General features: G+C 46.0%; 1 protein-coding gene and 1 long non-coding RNA gene across 3 annotated transcripts; one reads left to right on the top strand and one right to left on the bottom strand.

Annotated features, from left to right (window-relative positions):
- Nucleotides 1-699: 699 nt before the first annotated feature.
- Nucleotides 700-24,372, bottom strand: LOC111837550 (inositol hexakisphosphate kinase 2). 2 transcript variants are annotated; one of them, XM_023799735.2, is made up of 6 exons: nt 24,283-24,372; nt 6,521-6,873; nt 4,261-4,492; nt 3,138-3,307; nt 2,526-2,701; nt 700-2,124 (listed from the first exon to the last, which is right to left on the bottom strand). In XM_023799735.2, exons 2-6 carry the CDS (start codon nt 6,729-6,731, stop codon nt 1,600-1,602), a joined length of 1,314 nt encoding a protein of 437 aa, XP_023655503.1. In that variant the 5' UTR covers nt 6,732-6,873; nt 24,283-24,372; the 3' UTR covers nt 700-1,599. The 2 variants fall into 2 exon arrangements, with proteins under 2 accessions (XP_023655503.1, XP_023655502.1); XM_023799734.2 differs by lacking the exon at nt 24,283-24,372 and having other exon boundaries at nt 6,521-7,087.
- Nucleotides 13,959-17,620, top strand: LOC111837551 (uncharacterized). The gene is made up of 3 exons (XR_002836672.2): nt 13,959-14,077; nt 15,165-15,249; nt 17,217-17,620. It is a non-coding gene; the product is annotated as an uncharacterized lncRNA (long non-coding RNA).
- Nucleotides 24,373-25,219: the final 847 nt, after the last annotated feature.

The following is a 25,219-nucleotide window of genomic DNA, read 5'->3' as shown; positions in this document are numbered from 1 at the left end:
CAGAAACTTGGGCCTCAGCCTGACAGGAAAACTGCGACTCATCTGGGATGAGTTAGTAGGTTGATGGGGTGACAGGGGATCACGCAGGAGCCAGGAACGTGGGGCCTAATCTTCTCCACGCAGTTAGACCTGTGCTAAGTCTGCCTCGCCAATCCTGCTGGAGCATGGGCGAAGGAGGCCATCCGTCCATGGAAACCACTAAAGAGGATTTCAGAACAATCACCTTAGCTGCAGGGTGACCGACCCACTGGCATGGAGCTGAAGGCAGTGTTTCCGCTCTTAGGCTGAATCCAATCCAGACAGAGGATTTCCACAGGAAGTACAGGAATGCAATGTCAGAGCTTGTCAGGAGAGAGGCTCCAAAACCTGCATCCAGATGACCCATCGCCTTTACTTCTGTCATGTAGGGTGTCCTAAGGACCTCTTTACAAACAAAATGGTAATCATGGGGGGTAATTTCACGACACGCTGTATTACTAATCAAAGGTGACTTGGGTACCTGACATGTCTATCAATGGCTTAATCAAAGACATATTGCTTCCAATGGGCTAAATCCCCAGCACTCTATGCTAATCAACTAAGATACACATTAGTTTCTACAGTATACCCCATTTGACATTATAAATACTTTTCAATTAACTATACAAAATCAAGCAGCATATGACAAACTTGGATGCCAGAAAAAACCCCAGACAAACATTTACCACAAACAAAATGTGTCTTTATTCATCCTCCAATACTGTATGCACTCAGGTATAAGAGCTATGTGAACCTGTCAAACAACAATATTCATTAATAATATTAATATAACATTAATAATGTGGAATGTAGTCTCTGTATGTCCATTTTCAGTTTTTTTTTTTCTTTAAATTATGTACAAAATATTTCAAATAAATAGATCTATACAACCTCTACTTTTCTATGGCTGGAATATATTCTCCTCCTTTGTGACTATTTCAGGGGTCGGAACAAAAAGAAATACGAACACGATGAACACGCCCTTCTCTATTCTTTCCTCCCCGTTTTCTCCGTCATTTGATTGGTGTCCAGAAAAATGTGGGGAGAGGAAAATGGGCACAGGCAGGTCCAGGAAGTGGAGGAAAGGGGACTTTTCTTCCCCTATAAGCCAAGTGGTCTCTCCTTTCTCTCCCCATTTCCCACACACTCAGGTCAGTTTCAGGGACCGTGGTATTTCCTGGGTGGGGGGTGAGTGCGTGCGCGTGGGTACGGTGTGCAAATGGGTGAGACACGTGACAGAAGCAGACAGAACTGCTTGGCAACAGCATGAAAGGGGATCTGCAGTGATGAAGACACCAAAACAGCTTCCCTCCCCCCCCATATCTTGCTTGTTAATCATCTTCTTTTATTAGAATAAAAAGAAGGGAAGGAGAAAAACAGCATAAGGAGAACTCTAGATGTCACAAACCACAGAACAGTTACTGTCCGCCGACCCAAAATAAAGACAACAGTGATGACACCAACATGGAAACGGACAGCTAGCGGAGCGGCGCAGTGCTGTCCCTTTTGGTCGGCTGGTGGCTCCCTCCTTCTCGCCCAGGTGGAGGCATGGCTTTAGTGGTGGGTGAGGCTATCACCAGGCTAATCGGCACTGTGCTCCTCCAGCTGGGAGATGATGGTAATGAGGTTCTGCAGGCCAAAGATGTAGCCGCTGTCCTGGCCCTCGTGCACCACGCTGTCCTCCCCGTAGTGCCGACAGGTAGTGTGAGCAAAGTCGATCATGCGCACGTCCACCATGGGGCCTTCCTCGGCGCCTCCGCTGCGGGGATATCCGAAGGCTCCGCCTTCCTCCTCCTCCTCTTCCTCGTCGTCTTCGTCCTCCTCCCCCTCCTCACCCCCACGGTGTCGGTGCCGGTGGCGGGCTCGGGGCCGCTCGCCGTCGTAGATGATGAGCAGCGAGCTGGAGTAGAAGCGGTACGACTCGCAGGCCTCCAGCGCTGCCTGCATCTCCCGCAGGCGCCGCAGCACGGGGGACAGCAGCTCCCGCCGCAGGCGCCGCCCGTCGTGGAAGAACTGGAAGAGCGCCTCCTTGAAGCCCGGCAGCGTCAGCTTGCGTCCATGGTACTTATTCATGAACATGAGCTGCCCTGAGTCCGACTGGTACACCTGAGGAGGCATCAGAGATCAAGGGTCAGTTCTTCTCATCATAAAGTCATCACAAAACCAGTAAAACCCATATTCGCACCCTTCAAAACTCCTTTACCTGGCTCTCCACCTTCCACGACAACCCTACCCAACTCGCCATCGTTTAACACCCTCCAGTATGAACCTACCCAATTCAACACACTTCAGTACCCTCTGCCATGTGCCTACCCATCTGTCTATACCCCTTCACCCATCACTCTCCATCATTCAACACAATCCTACCCATCACTCTATCCTTCAATACCTTCCTGCATAACCCTACTGATCTCTCTTTCTCTCCTGACCCGATCCATCTCCGACCGCTTCCTCAACCTCAATCCCTATGCTCCGTCCCTCCTTGCAGTTGGTCCCACGTCACCTACCTGCATGCCGCATAGCCTCACGCCGATGCTGGCCGATGTGCTCTGTTGGCACTTGCGGATCTGGGTGGCCTTCTTCTCCTCGGAGGCGTCGTCGCCATGCTGTCGCGTGCCCATCTTCAGGTCAAGCACGCACGGAACTGTATGCCGCCACGTGAGGTTCTCCAGCAGAATGAATTCTGGGAAGGGTCATGAGTCAAGGAGCAAGAGCTACAGAAATGCTCTCTCATTGGCTCACAGGTGCCTCTCTGAAGGCTGATTAGCCATGATTCTGTACAGGGGCTGTTTACTGAACTCTATATGAAAAACTACTTCATCTCTGACTCATTTATATAGCTGAACATTTTATGGGACTAAAAGAAATGCTGTGTTTAAGGCTACTCCTGCAGGGCCCCATTGTGGCTTAAACCTCCAAGTTCATACCTACAGTACCACACTACCAGTTATCTAACTTGTTTTCTTGAAGGAAGTTTGGTTGTTATGAAGGCATACACAACAAAAGAACCAATAAAAACAGAGCCAAGCCCCTGTGAAGGCTGCGCAGACAGACATGTCTTCCTGCTCCTTTGGCTACAGGGCAATGGCGTAGGCCAAATGGCACGACTGAAAGGATACTGTACTGGTTTCGGTGCTTCGCGTTTTCCTTCATCCTCTGCAGGTGCTGCTGGTGGCACTTGAGGCTCCAGGGGTTGTGCTTGACCTGCGGCACGGCGTTGCGCTTCTCCAGGCTGTAGTACAGCACGTCAGGCTGCTGTAGCCAATCCAGGTCCTCCTCACGGTTGTGGCTGCCGAGGGGGATGGAGCAGAGAGGTCAGAAGAGCAGAGCTACAGTCAGGCTGAATATGTGTGGGGGAAAATAACACAGCTATAGGGTGTAAACATCATGAATAAACCGTATTTAATATGTTTAACCAAGCTATGTGCCATTACAGGTGATACCCACTCCATCTCTGGGGGGGGCGATAGCACATGGCTGAAGGTGGTGATAACCAATCCAGTGACACCCCCCCATAGCTGTCAAGTTTTGGATTTGAAAATAAGGAAAATTTTCCGGCACCCACCGCGAGCCACCCCACCACCCCAACCAAGCTCCAGTATCCCTTACATTTTACGACAGGTGTACAAGAAATCTAAAATAACCACTTGTTATTTACATTTTATTTTCATTACACATTTTCTTTTAATTTCTCATGTTCACTCATCTGGCTCTCTGGCATTCACTAATGACTTATTATACAGATTTGTTGCAGACTTTGTATCCTTGTTGAAGTCGTCACAGAAGGTGAAAGTGACGTTGTTTTTGGCACACAGCATTGCCATTTTAACCTCTGCATTTATGACCTGGCTAATGTTGTAAATGACCTGCAGACTACTGCAGGTGGCAGTTCTCGCGAGGCTACTGACAGTTCAGTTTGGAGAGGCAGAGGAATGTTTTTTTTTTTAAATGATATTATAATACGGGAGATTTACGGGAAAATACTAATACGGGAGGACGGCGGGAAAGAGGGGTAAAATACGGTAGTTTCCCAGCCAAAACGGGAGACTTGACAGCTATGCACCCCCCCCAGCAGCCGTCACTGCATGTCATTCCAGAAATGTCACATATCCCGCTGGCGTTCCTAAGGGACTGAGAGATCCACCAGCTGTGGAATGGCCGTGCCTCTCCTGACCTTTCTGTCCCCTAATTCCCTTCCCCCTCTGGGCCAATGTGCATCAGCACTACGTCCCGGAGCCTTACCTCTTCATCTTGTCCTCCTTGCGCCCGTGCCTGGCCCTTTCCTTGCCGTAGTTGTCGTTGTCCAGCACCATGGTGGGCGGCTTCTTGTTGCTCCACTTCAGCAGCTTCTGCTTGGGCTCGCAGTCGGCCGTGGGGTCCACGTTCTCCAGGTCGGCCTGCTCACTGTGCAGCGGGTAGGCGATGAGGCACAGGTTGCCCTCTTCGTCCTCTTCGAAGCTCACGGACACCACGCCTGCGGCACCAGAGACGGAACAAGAGGGTGGAGAGGAAGGGGTGGACAAACAGCCAAATGAAACATCAGCATCAGGGTGCAGATCAGACACATTTCACTTAAAATGGCAAATCGGCACAAGACTCAGGCCCCCCAGCCAAAAGAACAGGCTGGAAGTCTTTGCTCTTACCCCGTCTGTTCCTTCAAAAAGGGACAGACTTCTCCGGACTTTTATAGCTAGAGAACTCAGAGCCAGGGCTTCTCCTAAGCTGACAGAGATCAAAAGACCTGGGCAAACACACAGACAGACAGACAGACAGTGGTGCTACTGAGGTCTGGGTTGATGGGTGGAGAGAACAGGGCCAAGGACACACTTCATGTTCATATGGTGCGTGTGTGCTGTGATCTTGTTTGGAACACGCAGCCATTAGCCAATACGCAGCAAGCAAAAGGAAAACAAATAAAAAAAACACGAAGAACCACAGGAGGCTGAAATGGATGAAATTCAAAAGAGATTCTTTATTTGCAATGAACACCTGGTTCATCACATCACACTAAATGCTCAGGCATATGGTTACAGCATAGCCCGTTAACAGGGGTTAACGACACCTGCGACAAGAGACTCAAAACGAGGTTCCTCAGATGGGAAGACAAGAAAAATAAAAATAAAGCCATTTAAAATTTATGATTAGTCCACAAGTCCTCTTGGTCTCTGCTTTGCAGCGCATAGTAAAGCAGGAATTCTACGATCCAAATGGAGAGGATGACTCAGAGGATCTGAGTGCAACTCAAAGTCTCTGTAATGTCCTGTTGCCCATTTCAGGAATTCACGACGATGCAGAAAACGCCTGCTACCCCACCCTCCTGACTCCACCCCCACCTATCGCATTCCATCTCACCCCATTCACACCGGCCGTGCCAAGGTGCTGCTCAAGGTGTGTCAGTGGTGGGGGCTGGGAGGGGCAAAGGTTGTCTACACACATATACAAAGGTAAGCAAGGGTTACACTTCAGAAGGAACAGGGCGGGGGGATGTGAGAAGGAGGAGATACAGGTGAAAGAGCAGCAAGACAACGACAGTGAGCGAATATGAAAGAGAATGGCCACATCACATCCTGTTTCATTCTAAAAAAAAAAAAAAAAAAAAACAAGCCCCCAGTCTGTGGGGGAGGGAAAATGGCCCAAGCACCTGAAACTGACGAAAGAGAAAAACAGAAGCTTTCTTTCAACAGATGAGGAAGGAAATAGGCCCATCTCCTGCAACGCTCAGGGCGTCTCGAGCGGGGTACGGCAAGTCATCAAAACAAAGTTTATCTGCACTGCGTCAATGTGAAGGATTAAAAAATCTCTTACCATTGTGAGATCATTATAATGGTGATGTCACCGCTTTGTAATGTTACCCTCCTGTGACCAGCTGACCTGGCCTGTGTTTCTGTGTCATCCACCTCCCTGACCCCCCTCCCCGCCGCTCCTCCGAATCGGCAGACACTGCCCTGGGGCTGAGCCGCATCCCCTGCCCCACCACCAGCCGGACAGCCGGACAGCCGGAGGGTCATTTTCACTCCTGCACCCCCCCCCCCCGCCGCTGGAGGTTCGTCCGTCACCCCTTGAGCTTTTTATCGTGGGAGCAGGGGCCGGCTCATGTCCCGAGACAGGAGAAGGGGTGTCCGCCGGGTGCTGAACACTCAATCGCCCCCTTTAGTGACATTCCAAAAATGAGAAAAACCAAAGAACACCCCTCCACATAAAAATTGGACTTACCTGTCATCTTACACACAGGCTGGGACGGGGGCTTCATTCCTACAGCGCCCTCCTGTGGGGACGGAGCATATGCCCTAGCGCGATAGCCCTGGCTGCCCCTCTCCAGCCAATACGGGATGCCTGCTTTTGTCACATGACGTTCGGTTAATCCCCCCCACCCCAAACCCGCACCTGACCCCGCGGCTGCTCATGGTGCGCCTGCTACCTGACCGATGAACCCAAAAAGCTGTGCGAGACCCGGAGTGGGGGGGGGGCGGAGGGGTGCAAGGCGGCCGGTGATGGATCTCACCTCTGTATTGCGGTGTGAACTTCCTCATCTCAGCCGGAAGGCTCTTGTAGAACTGGTGCTCGCGGGGGATGAGGGGCTTGCAGATGGTGCGCTCCCCAAAGCGCAGCACGCACGAGTGGCCCCCCACCTGGTGCACAAAGGGCTCAAGCAGGACCCCCTTGCTGGAATAGTGCTGCTCCTCTGCCTGCATGCCCTCGATCGCGGGACTCATCCTCCACCAGCATTAGACTCCTGGCCGGGGGACCGTGGTGCCGTGGCTGGGCTCCTCGAGGTGGGCCTCCTTGGGGGAGGACGATGTCCGCTTCCTCGTTCACCGATGCTTCCGTGGGAGACCCTGTCGCAGCAGCAGCACACTGGGGACAGCGAGAAGTGTTTCCCCTGTCAGTGCTTCCCTGATATAGCAGCCGCCTGGCAGGCAGCTTAAGGCCCTTCTATATATATTCTTTAAAAGGTAAAAAATACATTTAAAAAATCACACTGCTACTGTGGCTATAAAGGACTGGAGGGAGAAGCAGTGCTTCGCGCTTGCTTTCCTCTACGAAACTGATTCGGCACTGAGAGCCGGACCAAGGAAATATCACAACAAGTCAGACAGCTCCTCCCACTGCCCCCTCTCCAGCCAATGGTGGCGAGGCAGCTGTTGTTGGGTGGTAACCGACTGAGAAAATGAAGCAGGCAAACAAAGAGGGTGAGAGAGGAGGTTGGGAGGGGGGTGGAATATAAACCGAGAGAGAGAAGCTTTCTTTCTTTTATCGCAGGGAAATGTTGTGCATGTAGAAAAAGGGAGCCAGAACCAGGACAGATGAGAGGGTCCTAACTTGTGACCCATACCTCAAAGACACTACGCCCCTTGAAGACCAAAAGCAATAACACCAGTAACAGGCACTGAAAAGGACAACTGTCAAGATCTGAATATGATGTTGCTTTTCTAAACACGTTATATTATCTCCTGACGGGCCATGTGTACCTTTTCTCTCAGACAACACTGAATAACAGGTTCTCCAGGTAACCATGCCATTCCACCGACATGCAATTATTCCACCTTCCGTCCTCCCACGCGAGAGGCTCTGGTCGCTATCAGCAGTTCCACACTAACCGAACATTCAGTATTGTTATGACGTGGGGAATTCCGGGAAATGCCAGACCAAAGCTTAGAGACCGTAAATGTTTGCAGTTGCTGAGTACATTGGATAGCCGACGCCAGACAGCAAGTTGGGAACACAAATAATGAAGCAGGTGATTCTCACAGCACAAAAATTTACGGCTCCTGACTGAGGAGCCTTACAGGAGCTAAAGCAGAAACGCCTCCATGCTGGAATGCTTCATCGTGCTCTGTTCCAGGTTCCTATCAGATGATTTCCCCTGACCCATAGAACATTGTTTGGCCCTGCACATAATTCACAAATTACCAATTACAGGCAGAATTCTCCTTTAAATTTAATAATGATTCAACAAAATGAAAGCAAGAAAAAAACAGAATTCTCCCAGCTCAACATAAATTTCCTGGCAGTCTTATGAAAAGAAAAGGATAATTGTTTTTAAGGAAACCAATTCTAGCAAGCTCTAGGTGCATCACATGCATAATCATCATCGCACTCCGTTTTTGGATTATGGGGCAGATTTAAAGGGTTAATCATTGCAAGTGTCACATGAAGATAAACAGAGAAGCAGGAAGCTGTGTGCCGGAGGGGGTGGGGGTGGCACTCACTTCCTGGAGCCCCCAGGGACCATAACCAACAAAAGGAGTACTCGGACCCTTCATGTTCCCCTTCGTAAGACTAACCGCATAGAACCACATCAGTCTGAAAGAGGATCACTGTCAGATAGGCTTTGTGTTTTTGCTAACCTCATAGGGACATTTTGGCTAAAATGTTAACTTAGGTCACTCTTTTTGTTAAATTAAAATGTGCCTGAATTATTTGCTGGAATGGAGTTAGAATTCATATATAGCTTTGAATTAAGAGTCAGCGTCATGTCCCTCCAATGAGAGCTAAGCAGATACAAATGCATGACCAGTGGGCTGGCTAACTCTCCAGCAAGCAGTTCCGAGAGCTGGTAGCCAAAAGTAAAATGGTAATAAATCAGCAGAAAGGAGCATAAATCGCTCATTTTGGCAGAGTTGTGAGCTTCACCCCATCCAGCAGCTGCTGGAAGATCAGCAATCATCAGAGAGAAAAGTCAGAATAGAAAAGACCGGATGTAGCCCTGCTAACCCTGCTAACCATGTGCCTTCATAACATGTGAATTCAAGGATTCCCTCAGCTGACCTGTTCCTGCTGCTCTAATTCCTCCGATTAGTCTGTCTCGAAGGACAGAATGGAAACATCATGATCGTCCACCTGAGTTTTCAAAGAAATGCTATAAAGCCATTACATTATGCTGGCGAGGGTTAAAGAAGCTCCACAAAGCTCATGTTAGGCAACAACCTAATGGAAAGGACTTTAATGGTGATCTGCTGTCCATAGCAAACTTTACCCATGTTTGCACAAAGATTATAAAGGTCATTTACTCCAGCGCACCTGTTAAAATATAAGTGTATGGAGGTTTCCTAAACGTGTAAAAAGCAGACAAGCTCACCACTGAAAAACTATCCGGGCTTTAATATAATGTCACACGGCACCTGGACGCCTCAAAGACCCCAAAAGATAAAAACCTTGTGCCAAACAGTGGAAAGAAAAGGAATGGCTTCCTGACATGGCTGGGACTGATAAAAGCCACCATGATCTCTCAGTACAGCCATGGAGGACATTAAAAGGCTGGTTACACAAAAACAAACCTGTTTAATGAAAGCTTTAAATACAGGCCTTTTAAAAACCATTAATGAAAATGATATGGAGCATAAGAAAGCATGAACACAACCGGATTCTATACACAAATACTGCTGTTGTGTAACGCAGGCTTGTGCTGACCCTAATTGGCAGTCTCCATGCTACTGCTGAAAAGCTTATTCACCCCCATTGCAAGGTCTGCACTTGGGGTTTTCAACCTGGGGTCCGCAGAGCAGAACAGACCCTGCCCAACCAAAAGAGAGAACTATTAAAGTGAGAAAGGTTAAGCACCCCTGGTCTACTCTGTTCCTATTGAGCTGCAACTCAGGGGCTATGACAACTGCTTCTCCACATGGCAACCTGTTCTTCAAAGCCTAAGCAGTCCTATGCTGAACTGTTTAATTGTATTAGGGCAAATTAGCAGGGATGCACAGAGCTCTGATTTACCGAGCTATCAGTACACCTTTTAGGCGTCTATGGACTGGAACTCCCTAGCAGGACAAAGCCTGTGTTGTTATGGCTTTAGATGTGCCAGTCACCCACAGGAAGGGGGTAGTGAGGGCACTGGCAGGGCAATAGGCACATTGGGGGGTGGGGTGAGATATTCCTGGAAAGGATTACCCAGCAGCACAAGAGGAAATGGAGGGAGGTAGACTGAAGATCCAAACTCACCATCAAAATGGCCGCTGCCATTGGGACTGCGATGCTGAACCCGGCAACAAAAGGCTAAGCACAGGTGCCTTTTGAAAATGCTCCTAGCTGTATGAGCCACAGCCACAGCTTCCCAGTGCAGCACAAAGAGAAACACACAGGTTGGTGGAGGCAGTTTGCTCCCACGCTAATTCACCCTAACAGCCCTGAGCACTGTAATTCGATGACAGAGCTGCATGCTAAACCAGACATTAACTCAGCTAGAGCAGGAAGAGGTTCCAGTGTGAGGAGGAATGCATGGTGCACTGAATTTTAGACCTTTTGGAGCAGTGAACCGGGGCTGTGCATGGGCTATACTCATTGCAGGCAAAGCCATTTAGTTATAAATAACGTGTGTAAATCTGATTTTCAGGCAAGAATGACACCAGCCACTACACAAACAAATTAAACCTCAAATCGAAACAGCTCTAAAATGCACCTCAATAGACTCAGATCAGACAAGGCTGACGATTCCAGTGGCACTGCCCCAGGCCTTTCCTGAGTGTGCACACATCACCATCTTGGTGATCGCAGTCAATGATCGAAAAATCTGTGACGTGTTGCTGGCAGAATTTAAAATCTTATGCTATCATCGCATTCGTAGCAGCCTCCTCATATTGCCAGGCGAAGCGTCACTCGCTCACAAGGGAGAAAAAAACAACAATGAGGTCACTAAAGGAACATGAGTGCTGGCACAATGGAAGCTACCAAACTGTCCCAGTGAGGGACAGGGATGACGACAGCCGCTGCAAGGCACATGAGGAGAGACGGTGTCAGTGAGCTGCTGTACGTCAAGAACGGTGACAAGGGTCAGTGGCTTAAAACCTCAACAAAACATGGAAGAGAATGTGGGTCAGACAACATGTGCTTATGACATACACACACACACACACACACACACACACACACACACACACACACACACACACACACACCTGTACTCATATCTTTGTGGGGACCACTGATTCATTTCTATGGGCATAATCCTAATCCCAACAATGACAACCTTAACCCCTACCGAGCCCTAAACTTAACCATAAGTAACCAAACAAAATCTTTTGGCATTTTTCGTTTTTTGACTGCAGTCACAGATTTTTACAAAATTGAATTTCCCCAAAACGTCAAAATTTATCCAAAATGTATACCTGGACCACACATTCAAACACACACATACACACAGACATACCAATGGTACAGTCAAGCAATAACTAGGCTGTTTACCAGGCAAACCAGAAGCTCAGATTAATCCTCATTGTTTACCGATTATGAACATGTTAAAAATATGGAGCATCGTCATCGTGCTGCGGCAAAGTGGGGACGCATTTAACGCACAGGCCGCCTCCACTGACACCGCCAAAGAGGCAGCCAGGCTCTCAGGCTCACACGTCACTCAGGAACACACAGGCATGCACTCAGACACGCTCCCACCCCGATGTACGCGTATGCAGAACCCTGGGTCACAGCTCCCCGCTGAGTCCGCTGGCACACGGGCGGGCAGTCGCAAGTGAGGAATTCTACTTCAGCCATTAACGAGATCATCTGCTCCTTTACGCACGACTCAGATGGTGGGATATCGGCTTTGCCCTGGAGCGGTGACCAGGAACATGGTGAACCTTTTGTACAGATCTTCCTAAGTCACACGTGCCCTGCTCTTCAAATGAGCTCTACTGCAACATCTGTAATGCGCAGACAAGAGGCAGGTCAACTGGGGATGAAGGGTTGGGGAGTGTAACCAAATAATAAACAGTGCTCTGGACTGCACTGCAAAATGTGCTTGTGTATGTGTTTGCCTTGGGTTTGGGTGGGGGGAGGGAATGTGCAAACACACCTGCATCAGGGACAGGTTTGTATAATTGTTATGGTCTGTTGTCCATTCTGGCGATATCCGCATCTTCTTTTGTAATGTTCTGCATCTCACTGCAGTTGGAAGCTGGGGCCAATGCAGAAGGGCACCTCAGTGGAACCCAGGAAACAGAACCATATGCAATGCAGTTTCACTGTGGTGGAGTAAGATGGGGAAGAGTTACAGCCAACACAGGGCTGTAGACTGAACAGCCGGTCACTGGGAAAAACAGCAAGCGCAGCCTCTTTTGTTGGACAGGTCAACATAACGTGTTATGGCCCACCTGCATGGTGCGAATGGACATCGAAACCAGCAAACTGGTAACTTAACGCTCCTGTATTCAGGGATATTTTTGGACCGTCTTAATTTATTTAGGGCAATTCAGTAGCCTGTCCCGTCCCATCCCAAAATGAAAACGGACACCGCAAACTGCTAAGTGATTTAATGTGTACAGAATTAAACTCTCTAATTTAAAGCTTTTTCTGGGGAGTCTTTGGGACATAAAAGATGTTACAAACACCCAGTACTACACAGCACCACACACAGAGGATGACCACGCTTTGTCCACCTGTCCTGCCAGACATTATTTCACAGACTAGCAAGGTACTGAACAACACATGTATATTATTTCACCACCTTTTGTTCTAAAAACACTTGTAATTAATTGCACCACAAACTTTGGCATGATGTATAATAGCAAACACATTCCATCCGAAGCATATAAGCTGTACCAAATGTCGATCATCGCCAGAACTACGTACAATACCCTACAGATCCAGCTCCACCACAAAGCTAAGTTAGCCTCAAAGGAATGACTACTGCTGTTATTCGGGCCATGTCATAATTACTACACGTCCTGCTACACTTGTTCTAACAATCACCCTAAACACAGCCACAGGACATCTTGGCTGAGGTGACAATCTCTAATAAATCACCACAAAACATTCACCCGGAGCAGCTACATAAAGATTCACAGCAGAGGTGTGCATAAACAGTTCCTCACAGAGGGACAAACTTTCCACTGATTCTATCTCCGATCCCTCGAAAAACACATCCAGAGCATTTGAGTCTATGGACAAAATCCAGACCAGCAATTACTCACAGAAAACCTCAAAACACAATAAATGTTCCCGTAAAGAATTTTCCCCACTAGACTTCAAACCGAAAGCCAAGCGGTTCCGCTCCCTCCACCTAGAGGTTTTGTAAAACAGGAGTTGGACAGGATTCCCCTGCTGTTGATATTCAGCACAGCCAGGGAGGGCTTGCCCAAAGGGCAAAGGTTATTGGCATGACGACCTGTTCTTCAGTTTCTGGGAAAGAAATAAACACCATCTCTATGTCAAAGAGAAGCTCTTGCAGACAAAAAAGCACACAGAGCCAGTGCCAAGGGTAGAGCTAAGCCAGAAAAGGAAGCAGATTTTTACGATGTCTTGAAGGGCATGTTCTTAGGCAGACATGAGGACTTTGCACGCCTCATTCAGTATACAATAAAAAACAAAGAACCAGGGGTCTGAGACCCCTGCTGTCAAATGTTCTTTTCATTACACTCATAAAGCACTAGTGTGTCTGGTAACTAGTGTGGTCAGGACTTTGCGTATAATTTTTCAGAGGAAATACTAATCTTATAGCAAACCATGATAACAGCTCAAATTATTCATCGGGATTTTGTACATTTCCCTGGACAAACTCATTGGGTCCACTGCTCTCACAGTCTCTTTGCTGTTAACTGTTGGTCTCTGTGATGGTAATGTGGCTTCCTAAGGTTTGCAAAACGTAAAACGCCATCGATGACAATCATGTTGGCCCTGGCAGACCTTAAAGTGAGATTCTATTCCCTTATCATGACTAAGTCCTCGCCACGTAATTCATATCCCTGGTCAGGCCATCAGAGACGTTGCCCTGACATAGTAGACGGAGGGATCCCCACAGTCCTGCGGCCATCTCCTGTTTCTCACGCCTTCCCTGTCAGACTGAGTCTTGACTTAATGGTCGTGTACTTTCTCAGCCAATCAGAACAGCTGTTAGAAGATGTGTCTATGAAACCCAAGCGTCCAGTTTGGGCAGTGCGTGGTGACCGACGTGCACTGGCAGGTGGATGGAGGTCTGGCATGTGGAAGGAGGTCTGGCATATCAGCCACACCCCCTTGCTAGAGTCTGTTGATGCACCACCTTGCTCAATCAAACTTACGGCACCCCAACAGCATAGCCAGTTCAGGACCTTCCCATCACCAACAATCCAGAGTGATGGCATGACAGGTAAGCAACAGATAGGCTTTCTTTTAGATGTGGGGGGTCAATAAAAAAGCTGGCAGATGCATGCTGACAAACTCTGACAGCACCTCAGACCAAAACAAAGCCAGACGTGCATATCACCATGTAGAGTTTCATTCTTTGGGTAAAGAAAGGATGAGGGGAAATGTAACTGCACCTGTCTCACAAAGACATATTCATATTCCTTATATCTCACAGCCTCGGAGCTGCCTGAACCATCAGCGGTGCCCAAATCACTATCATCAGTCTGCACTTTAAAAACACAACGATATTTACAGCTCAGTGTCTACACTTTCCACAGGATTAGGCCCTAATTTCCACCACACCGCAGAAGCCATGCAACCATCACTTCAGCACAGAGAACTGAGGGCATAGAGAAGCTCACCAAAAGGAAAATGAAGTGCTGAGAGCAACTTGCAGGAAGAAATATTTAGCTAAAAGGTCCATTTATCAGTAAGCAGAACAGACAAACCACTGGTCCGTATTTTAGAGAACTGCCACTTTTCAGCTCTTTGGATATATCAGCTTTATGAGCATAGAGATTAGAAAATGGAGAATGACAGAGACAGAAGATGGGAGAAGAGGGTGCCACAGAACAGGCTGCAGAATTCACAACCAAGAAATGGAATCTAAGATTTTTTTAGAAGTCTGATACTCTAGTATCCATATCAAAGTGTGGGCCTCTATGTGAGTGTGGTGTGTGTGTGTGTGTCACTGCTGTGCCCACTGCAGACACAAATAGATCTATAGGGGAAACCGTCCACTTCCCTTCAGAACAAAAAAATCTCAACAGACATACTCTCATCTGCTTTCATCTTCATGGACATGCAAAGCCAAGGGTGAAATCCCTAAGGTCACCTTTAGAACAGTGAAGAAAAACATGACACGGCAGACAGGTCTCTAGTCAGGTCCGTTAGATTAGTAACTGATGACGTATCGCCGCTTGATTCTACTCTCACATTTTCTCTCTCAACATCTGCCACCTTCCTCTTCACAGTCACTTTCTCCATCCGCCCCCTGCCTCCCTCTCTCTCATTCTCTCACTCTCTTTCTTTCACTTTCGCTGGTGCAGAGGGTGGAAATTTCCAGCTGGCTGCACGACAGTTAATCCCGATGAGGCAGAATGGAGCGCCGTGAAATGAGTCTACACCTGACAGGTACCTGCATGGAGGAGCAGCTGTATGAGAACGTGTGCGTGCAAGCAGGCTGCATGCCATGGGATTTGGGCATGCGTGTTCCCCACCTGGGAATTCATCTGACCTATTTCACAAAGCCTTCTGAGGGGGGAAACAGGTGCTCGACATGTGAGGATGCATAATCCAATCCCCCCCAGGGCCACTAACAGCAAAACATGTGTAACCCCCCAGGAAGAGCTCTGAATGTTATGTCACACCCACATGAATACAGCAGATGAGCGCTTCTGAACATGGGTCCAGTGAAACATATCCTTATAGTTATCTGTATGGCTGTCTCCCTCCTGGACTTATACAAGCTGCCTGTCTCATAAAAACAAGAAGCCAAGATGGTAACTAAAGAGGCAAGGAGCAAAGCCAACAGACATTGGATTAAAAGCACATCTCTAAACGCGTGGATATATCCTTTATACATTTAGACTTTTTGCCATAAAATTCTTTTTGAAATCAGACTTGATACTGAGGTAACTAAACAAGCACCATTTCTCAATCTATTAAAAAAAAAGTACAGCCTATTTACTATTGATTGCTGCACCCTAAGCTACAGTGTAGGATTCTAGGTCCTTCCAATGCATTTATTGCCACATATCATAATATTGTCTATCTAGCATGAAACAGCAAAACACAGATCTAGGTGAAAGGACTGAGAGACACAGACACAGATATCTGGGTCATTCTCAAAAACTCATTACCGTAACATTACAATCTTCTCTAATATTTTAAATTAGTTAGAAGATTATGCACTGTTGGTATTGCCTCTAAGGTAGTTAAACTGGTTTTATTATACTGCCATTTATTTTTGTAATAAATAAATGCATTTCAAATCCAAGAATTACGAAGATGAGAAGAAAAGTGACAAAACTAAAATGACAAAAATATACAAATAGATTATGGGTTACACGCAATCAAGTTCATGGATTCAAAAACATTTTATCTTGTTTTATTTGATCCTAAAACACTTATGGTAATGAAATTTTTGGCTACCTATTTGGGGAAAATGGTTAAAAAAAAAAATCATAAAATCAGAGCAACAAAGCCAACAGATATAGCCAAGGAGCAGAAATCGTTCCTCCACAGGTACAGACCTGCCAGCTGCTGCTGTAGACAGAGATGGTGGGGGCCGGAGCAGTTTTCTGAAAAGTGGCACACACCAGGCACGTTTCTCTATGGTGTGCGTACACACACGCGCACACGTGACTCGGATGCCACGCAGCACCATTATCGGTATCCAGACCAGCCTGACAAGCCGCATCACCACACCAGGGAAAACCATGTGACGAGCCCCCCCATCGCCCCGTGCAGGAGCACCAATGGCAGCCTGACAGAAGTGTGAGCTCTCCAGTTTGCTTTTAATGACACCACGCTTTGTCAAAAAAATGCCCCAAAAATGGTAACCATGGAGACAATGCAGTCTCCTCAGTACCATCTAAAACAAGGCTACCAATCCGTACAAGGCTACAAATGGGATTTTAGAGTGTTGTACCCAGCAAAGGATTGTTCTTTCTGTATAATGCCTCAAATGATCAAAGGACAAAGGGCAGAAGCCTGAAAAGCCTGAAGCCACGGATGGCTGTAGGTGTCCACAAAAAGGCACTGAAGCCTTCCATAATCCACCTTCTCATGTGCTGGCTTCAAATACACTCTGTACATAAGCCCAGAGTTAAAAACCTACTGCTTTCATCCCTCCTATAGTTAGAGGTGATTGGATTATGGATCCAGGCCAGAGAGCTACAGAGCGGTCAATGATATGAGTGATTAATGTTACCCTAATGCTAGCAGACATTAGTTGTTCTAGGCCGTGTTCTTCATTTCCCCTATGTTAAGTTCACTGGAGAGTTTCCATACTGCACCTTGTGAAAAGCACTCCTGTATAACTATTAATCTAAGCAACATTTTGCGCTCCTTTTTTCTTACATGGCTTGGGGCCAAAGTACCATCCGAGCTACGGACCATCGACTGGATTCAGACGACCATCCAACAGGAAGTCCCACATGACACCACGGTTCATTATCCTCATGTCATTCCGTGTGTTGCCCCAGTCCTGGTTCCCTGCCTTCAACAGCTAGATCACAAAGCCCACCGCCCCCAGCTCCCCCCCCCCCCAGATACGGACACACCGGCTGTGACCCTAAAGAGGAAGCAGGGAACGTTGTTCCACTGCATAAATCACCTAAGGTACGGGATGCTGATTTTTTTCTTCTGAGTGGCCATTTTGTTTCAAAATGAAGGAAATGGCCGTGACTCTCTAACAGCGTATTATAGGCCAGACATGGGGGAGGGAGAGTGGAGCAGAGTCACTGTAACACGTCATTAAACAGAAATAAATTAAGCAATATCTTAGGACTCTGCATCCATTTATTAAAGCCTATACTCTGGCTGCTGCTTCTGCTTAGTATAACTTTACACAGAAAAGTCAAAAGAGGGGTAACTGGGAAAAAAAAAAAGCTAGAGAGGAAGACACAGACTTAGTGAAAAAAAAGACTGGGCCCAGTGTGTGATCAAAGTTTAAATATGAACATGGTGCTTACTCAACAAAGGCCATTTGGCACAGGCAGTCGCATGGGGCAGCACCCTGCTGGAGCACCCCCCAGACCCCTCACCCCTTTACATGTCCAGAGAGATGTCCACATGCTGCTATTTGCCTTTCTTTCTCTCCAAAGCAGGTATAGTGGGTATTGTCTGTGTGCTTCAGCTGGGGTGGGTTAGTGGGTGGGTGGGGGGGGGTTGGCCCCAGCTCATGACCCACTGGCAAGGCTTGCAAAAAGTATTTGTGGAGCACACTGAACACTGTGTGCTCCACCGTGTGAGTCGTAATTCATGCAGATTCGCGCTGTCCGCACACTCCTCAATGGCTTCACACACACCATCGCTCCTACCGGACATGTTGTGATACTGCCACAAACCCAAAGCCTCATCAGAGGAAGAGACAGACCAATGGTCTCCACCCTGCACACAGATCCAGCTGCTACTTCCCGATCTGTTTCTGTGGTCTCAGAAGCTGACACTCTAGCCTGCATCTGCTCTCCGAACTTCCGGCCTTCTTGAACTCCTTGGCCTGCCTCGTGGACTCCATTACAGGAGCACAACCTTAGATTAATAAGAGATGACTGACCCGCAGAAGCTGCTGAATCACTTAGGGAAAAACATGCAAGAGGGAGACAGCTGATCTGAGCAGATTCGTAGGGTCAGTACTGCTGATATAAGGAGTCTCAACAGTGTTGATGTTTAAGGGCAAACAGAACACCAAATGTGTGCACACAACTGATTAAGTGAACAAACACACAAACATGCATACAGAATAAACAGAAACTAAAAGCTAATATTAATGAAACTAAAGACTTTGACACAAGGAAAGATGGATTGAAGAGGGACGCCTCCCAGTTTGAATCGAGGCTCCTGAGGACACATGGCAGTTGAATCGCATTCCGCGGTGAGCGAGCGGGGGCACATGCCAGCAGCACCGCTGCCTTTCAGGATGAAGGGGACGGTGCCATTGGGGATTTGGTGGCTCTGCAAAAACCTTGGCGCTTACATAACAGCAGAAATTCATCTTCTGTCAGGCTCTGGAGCACACAGCCATTTTACTGGCATCCAGCAGGAGTCTCTGCTATGTCCTCTATATCGTGCCTCACTTGACTTAGTGGAAATGCACACTGGACCTTTCACCATGCCCTCTGCCCATATGAAAAACAAGACTTGTGTTTGTCATCACGCATTACGAGCTTATTAATGGGTGGCAGACAAACAGACTGTACACAAGACCAAAAATGCCTCTCCTCTGCAGGCCAAAACAGGCACCATGGACAGCTCAGAAAGACAGAGCTAACAAGAAGCCCTGAATGTATATTACGAAAAAACAGGTGATCAATTATACAGATTGCCACAGGAATTCACCTTACACTTTTCTGATGTTCACAAGCTTCTTTCCCTCAAACTAGACTTTCAATCAACCTGTGCCACTTTCAATAAAACCTCCTAACATAACTTCTATTTCTGGGTATTTATCAGAGCAGGCGTTGTATGGTCAATTGTATTATCGATCTTCATATTACCTTTTGAAAACTTTGATCATGAGAGACAAGGTACAACCAATACCTTCATCCTTCACTCTCTTATCATGATGCACTGCAGATCAAGTAACTGGCACTGCCTCAAAGCACGGCCGCTCTCACCACACAGCTCTGGTCTGGGTCCTACCAATAAACAGTGGGTCAGGTGTCGTCTCGGTTACAGAAACCCAGCACCAATAAAAACAAGACTCTGACATTTCAGCGCCCACTTATCCTGCAGGGCAAACGTGTGCAGAAGAACAAACAGAGACACCTCATCGCCTCCTGACGCAATGCACACCAAACACCCGCTCAGGACAAGCAGATTCCTTGTTTTAGTCATTATGCACGTCCTTCTGTACATTGTGAACTGACAGTTTGATAATACATCCGTGAAGCTTAAAGCACTTACTATTCCTACACAGCTTGTACCATTGAGTTTCTGCATTTCTTTTGAAAACGCCATCAAACTGCACCATGACTGGCATCATGACCGAAATGGGAAGCAAAATGATAGGGAACGTCATAAAATGCACGACTGGCCTGGTTATGTAACTTAATTACAGGTATACAAGTTTCAATGCCTTTGTTTCCACCATCTCGCTCCCCAATACCTTCAAAAGACCCCACCACGGTGCACTGAAACGACCCCTGAGCTCTGCTGATGTCCACAGTACCAATAGTCTTTTAATCATTTAAAAGATTATAATAATATAATATAATATAATGTACATTGCAATAGGCTCGAGGCAGAAACCAACCAACCATTGCAGGGTGCACACCCAGTCACATGTGCGGTCAATTTAGGCACTCCAATTCACTTAAGTTGCCTGTTTTTGGACAGTGGAAAGAAACTGCAAACTCCACACAGAAAAAGTAGTGATGTATGGTCAGTGACAGCACGATCCATTGTGCCAATGTGCTGCCCTCAACCAGGCTTGCCCAATGGCGGTAGTCCAGACTGCTGACATGCACATGCAATAGTCACATCGCAATAGTCTGTTGGGTTCAAACCATTTTTACTCCACCAGAGGAAGAAAACTTCAGCAAGCTTTGGAATTGTAATGATGGTTCCTTTTCAACATTATCTAGTTTAGGTTAAAAAAAACTAGTCTAAAGTTTACTACTGCTGCTTTTGCACATCAGCCTCAGTTGCAGTCAAAGCTCGTGATCACCCTACCGGAAAAATGTTAAAATGCCCTCACCAAATCCTGACCACTGTCTTACCACATCTGAGAAGACGTAGGACACTGCACTGTTTGTGTTTCAGTGTCCTAACACATTTGGTCTTGTGAAAAGTCGCCTTAAACGGTCAGCTGAGGTGTAAACGTGCTGCCTGAACACGGTCCGACAATATTTACAGAACGCTGTCACCGCGTGGTCCAAGCACAGGGTGAGAGAACATTACAGAACGCTAAACTGGCATTTCACACACAACAGCAAAAATGCGCAAATGGTGAATAAGATGGTTGCTGGTGTAGTGAAACATTTTTAACTCACTACCCTTCCCTACAGTACCAGTGGGGGCGGCAAAGCCTTGAGTCTTTTACACAGAACTCAAGTGAAATATATATTTCACACAACAAAAATAAAAAAACATCACTTAATTCATTTAAAGCTTTGAGAACACTTCACCATTACTGATCACAGAAGAGCTCTGCCTAGAACAGCTCTCAACCCATGGGTTGTGACCTAAATTTGAGTCGTGGTAATTTCTGAAAGGGTTGCGAGGCAGAGCTGGAAATGTAAGCAGTTTAAAACTAGCAAGCTCCTATGCTGATCCACGGTCAGATTTCCCAGCTCCAATCCTAGAACTAACCTATATAAACGGGTCTTCGGTCTGCAACTGTTTAGCGCAAAACTAGTGAACGTTCAACCAATCTAAGAAGCCAAACCACAGATGCTTAATTTAAAATTAACTGGCACATCCAATCAGATTTGTGCGATAGGCATTGATTGTCGTAAACTGCAGAGTGCACTGCATGCTTGATCGTAGCGTTAATTTAAACCTATACTTGGGACAGGGTCGCAACAGAGTTGACATGGTAAAAATTGGGTTGTGGTGCACAGAAGGTTGAGCACCACTCGCCTAGAGTAACTCCCTAAAATAACTCGCAAGACAAAGAAACTGACTGGGCATATACTTCGTATCTGAGAGCAGGGGCAGAGCTAAAAATCATGGGCCCCCCACAAAATTCAATTCAATTCAATTTTATACAGAGCTTGCCATAAATGAGTACACCCCCTTTGAAAAGTAAGATCAATATCTCAATAAACACAAAAACAATTTCAAGTTTTATAGAACATTTGCTTAACTCATGAACATGAAAGTAAGGTTAATAATATAACAGATTATAAAATCTTCAAATAAGGTGATGCAAAAATGAATACACCCCCCAACAAAAACTACTACATCCAGTATTTAGTATGACCTCCATGATTTAAGGACAACACCAAGTCTTCTATGCATGGAATGAACAAGTTGGCGACATATTGCAACATCTGTCTTTTTCCATTCTTCAAGAATGACCTCTTAGAGCCTGGATGCTGGATGGAGAGTGATGCTCAACTTGTCTCTTCAGAATTTTCCATAGACGTCCAGTTGGGTTCAGATCAGGAAACATGCTTGGCCACTGAATCACTTTCACCCTGTTCTTCTTCAGAAATGCAATGTTGGCCTTAAATGCATGTTTTGGATCATTGTCATGTTTGAAAAGTGCACGATGACCAAGGACATGGAGTGATGGTAGCATCTTCTCTTTCAATAAAGAGCAGTACCTCTGTGAATTCATGATACCATCAATGAAATGCAGCTCCCTGACAGCAGCCCTGCTCATGCAGCCCCGCATAAGGACCCTGCCGCCACCATGTCTCACTGTAGGCACCATGCATATTCCTTGTATTCCTCACCTTTGCGACGCCATACAGTTTTGAAGCCATCAGTTCCAAAAACATTAATCCTGGTCTCATCACTCCAGAGTATAGAGTCCCAGTACTCTATCTTTTTCAGCATAGGCCCAGGCAAATTATACACCAGCTCTTTGTGCATAGGCTTTAGGACAGGCTTCCCACGTAGACGACAGCCGTGCATGTCATCCTTCCGTAGTGTACATCATATTGTGTCATGGGAAACAGTCACCCCTGTTTGGCTTTCACCTTCTTTAGCTCACTGCAGAGAACTTGCTTGGCGATTTTCTTCAACCCTCCTCATCAGAAGACGCTCCTGTCGAGGTGTTAACTTGGACGGCCTGGACATCTCTGTGAGATGGCTACAGTTCCATCTTTCTTAAATTTTTGACTCACTTTGCTACAGAATTTTGACTAAGTACAGCTTTGCTGATCTTCTTGTAGACTTCACCTTGCTTGTGTAAAAAATGTATTTCCTTTCTCAGACCTTGTTGCCTTTCTCTTCCATGTGGTGCCATCGCTGACAGCATGGAATGGGAAGGGGTTTCTTTAAGTAATTCGCTTTATAGTCAAAATGCCTTATCTAATTAATAATTTGACTCGCCTGTGGTTGATTTCTTGTTAATTAGAATTTTGTAGTCTAAAATGTAGCTTTGATCCTAAGACCTTTAACGGGGTGTAGTCATTTTTGCAACATGGTCTTGAATTAATTTGTTAGGACATTTACATTTTTGTGTGAGCAAATGAACAAATCTTGTTTGCAATCAATGTCCCACATTCGTGGGAGTATTTTATAGTGTAGTATCCATAGAAAATGTTGATTCTGAAAGGAAAATAAAGGATTTCTGACAAATCTGTTGGGGGGTGTACTCATTTATGCTGAGCATTGTATATCACCTTTCACAGCTGTGTTGCCCCAAGGTGCGTTACATACGTGTGTTGTGATACATTCCTGCATTATTTATACAAAACAATTTAAAAAAGCAAAATGCCACCTTGGGCTCCCAATAATGCAATTTTACATGCTCAAGGGCCCCTGAATCTGCCCATCCTACTACTGAGCCCTCAGAATCTGCCAGGGTACCAGTGCCACTACTGTACCCCTGCCTGAGTGCACCAAAGAGTCACCCACCCCCAATACATGTACAGTAATTTCAGCTCAAGGCCAGCAGTAGGACAACCAGAATATTAATAAAAACCTATGACAAGGTGCTCTTGTCCTTTCTGCATTTAGGGAACTACATGCATCAGACAGGCGGGAATCTGACCAGCTGTGAATAATGTCACAGTTTATGATATACTCACAGAGATGACCCAGTTTATGCTAAACTCACAAATGCCCAGTACAGCAGGTCGGTTCGAAAGGGAGCATGCCCATCCGAACAGGGCCTACCCAGCACCACACAAAGGCAGATGGTTATCCGCCTGAGCCTAACCTCTGCAATCCTTATTATGAAATAAAGTAATATTCAAGTCATATGTTGGACTGCACGTCTTAAATACTACTGCGATAATAGGCTCTAATCGTACATTAGTGGTCTCGCCTACAAATTCGCTATAGCTGCTAGTATGAAAAATGAAGTGCATTATATATAAAACGGAGAATATATCTATATACCTAGGTAGCAAGCAAGGTGAGAAATCCAAAATATAGCCGACGAGCTTGAAAACTCATTTGATATATTTCTAAGAAGACGAATTTCTGCTATTGACAGGCGGACAGGTGAACGACTAACTAATGTTAAATGTAAATAACGTTTATTAAACCTAAATGGCGTTTGAGCATCCGTTTGTACAACACAAACGCTCGGAAGTAACTACGCGTTACAGCGATGCGCTGTCAGGGCACATTCACCTGACAGACACATCTGTCTACCCCATGTACTTACCCATCGCATATTCACACAATAAAACCAATAACACCAATACAATTAGTGAGTTAACTGGAGGAACGATGACTGGAAAGACCGCAATGGTATAATTCACCTCTGAAGTAACCATACGATGGAATTTATTATTTAAAACGGCTAAAACAGACTACCTTTTGGCGGTGAGTCTCCTGGTAAATTAATTAAATCTTGAGAAAGATGAACTTCTTCCCCTCGCTGTGCCCATCTGTCACTCTTTCAACCTAAAATGGCGGACAACCGTAGAAAGAGATTCAAAATTTCATTGGTCAACGAAAACGTGAGAACGGCCATTGGCTTACGAGCTATCGTCATTGTAATGCACTTGTTGTCATAGCAGCCTGTCGCATCCATCGGTACTAGATGCTGTAAGTTTTAATTTTGAATGGTATTTGCATGTACTAGAGCCGAAGAATTTTATGTACTTTATATTTGGCCATATTTGTCCTAATGATAAGGTAACACATGGTCTGTTGCAGTATCAATCTAATACAGTTTTGGTGCCTATATTTAGTGTTCTGCTAATTTTTTTGTCTTTATTTATAATGATGTTCGTATGGATAAACAAAATATGCTTTACATCAAGGTATCAGAATTAGAACAATTTCTTCTTCTTCTTCTTCTTCTTATTATTATTATTATTATTATTATTATTATTATTATAATTTCCACCAGCGTTGATAACCACTATCTTCAAGAAAAGAGGAAAACACTCCTCCCAATCTATGCATTATTCTACTTAAACCTTAACTTAAGCAGAACATAAACCTCTCCAAGCAGATACTGTCTGTAACGCAATCTTGCCGATTCCTAGTTCCCGATCCAGGATATCTGTTGCTTAAACTACAGCAATTTCTGCTGGCAGGATTTCCAGCTTACATCAGACACCCCAAACTTATTCATAACAACCCTGCATGTGTCTCTGACCCTAATCCGAAATGGTCATGTTTCTCTCACCTGGTCTGTTCCAATTAAGTGGCTACTGCATATATATATATATATATATATTTTTTTTTTTGTGTGGATATTTTATCACAGATATGTCATATAGCAATAGTACTTCATAATCTG

The sequence above is a fragment of the Paramormyrops kingsleyae genome, chromosome 8 (genome assembly GCF_048594095.1).
Source record: "Paramormyrops kingsleyae isolate MSU_618 chromosome 8, PKINGS_0.4, whole genome shotgun sequence".
Classification (NCBI taxonomy): domain Eukaryota; kingdom Metazoa; phylum Chordata; class Actinopteri; order Osteoglossiformes; family Mormyridae; genus Paramormyrops; species Paramormyrops kingsleyae.
The sequence above is the reverse complement of the archived record's forward strand: the minus strand, read 5'-3'. Positions and strand labels throughout refer to the sequence as shown.

What these genes read in the sequence shown, in the direction of transcription:
- LOC111837550 (XM_023799735.2), bottom strand. Translation starts at nt 6,731, where the DNA reads ATGAGTCCCGCGATCGAGGGCATGCAGGCAGAGGAGCAGCACTATTCC. An exon ending in GTTCACACCGCAATACAGAG is followed by an intron (nt 4,493 to 6,520) that starts GTGAGATCCATC and finishes CTGGTGCCGCAG; the next exon opens with GCGTGGTGTCCGTGAGCTTC. An exon ending in AAGGAGGACAAGATGAAGAG is followed by an intron (nt 3,308 to 4,260) that starts GTAAGGCTCCGG and finishes CCCCCTCGGCAG; the next exon opens with CCACAACCGTGAGGAGGACC.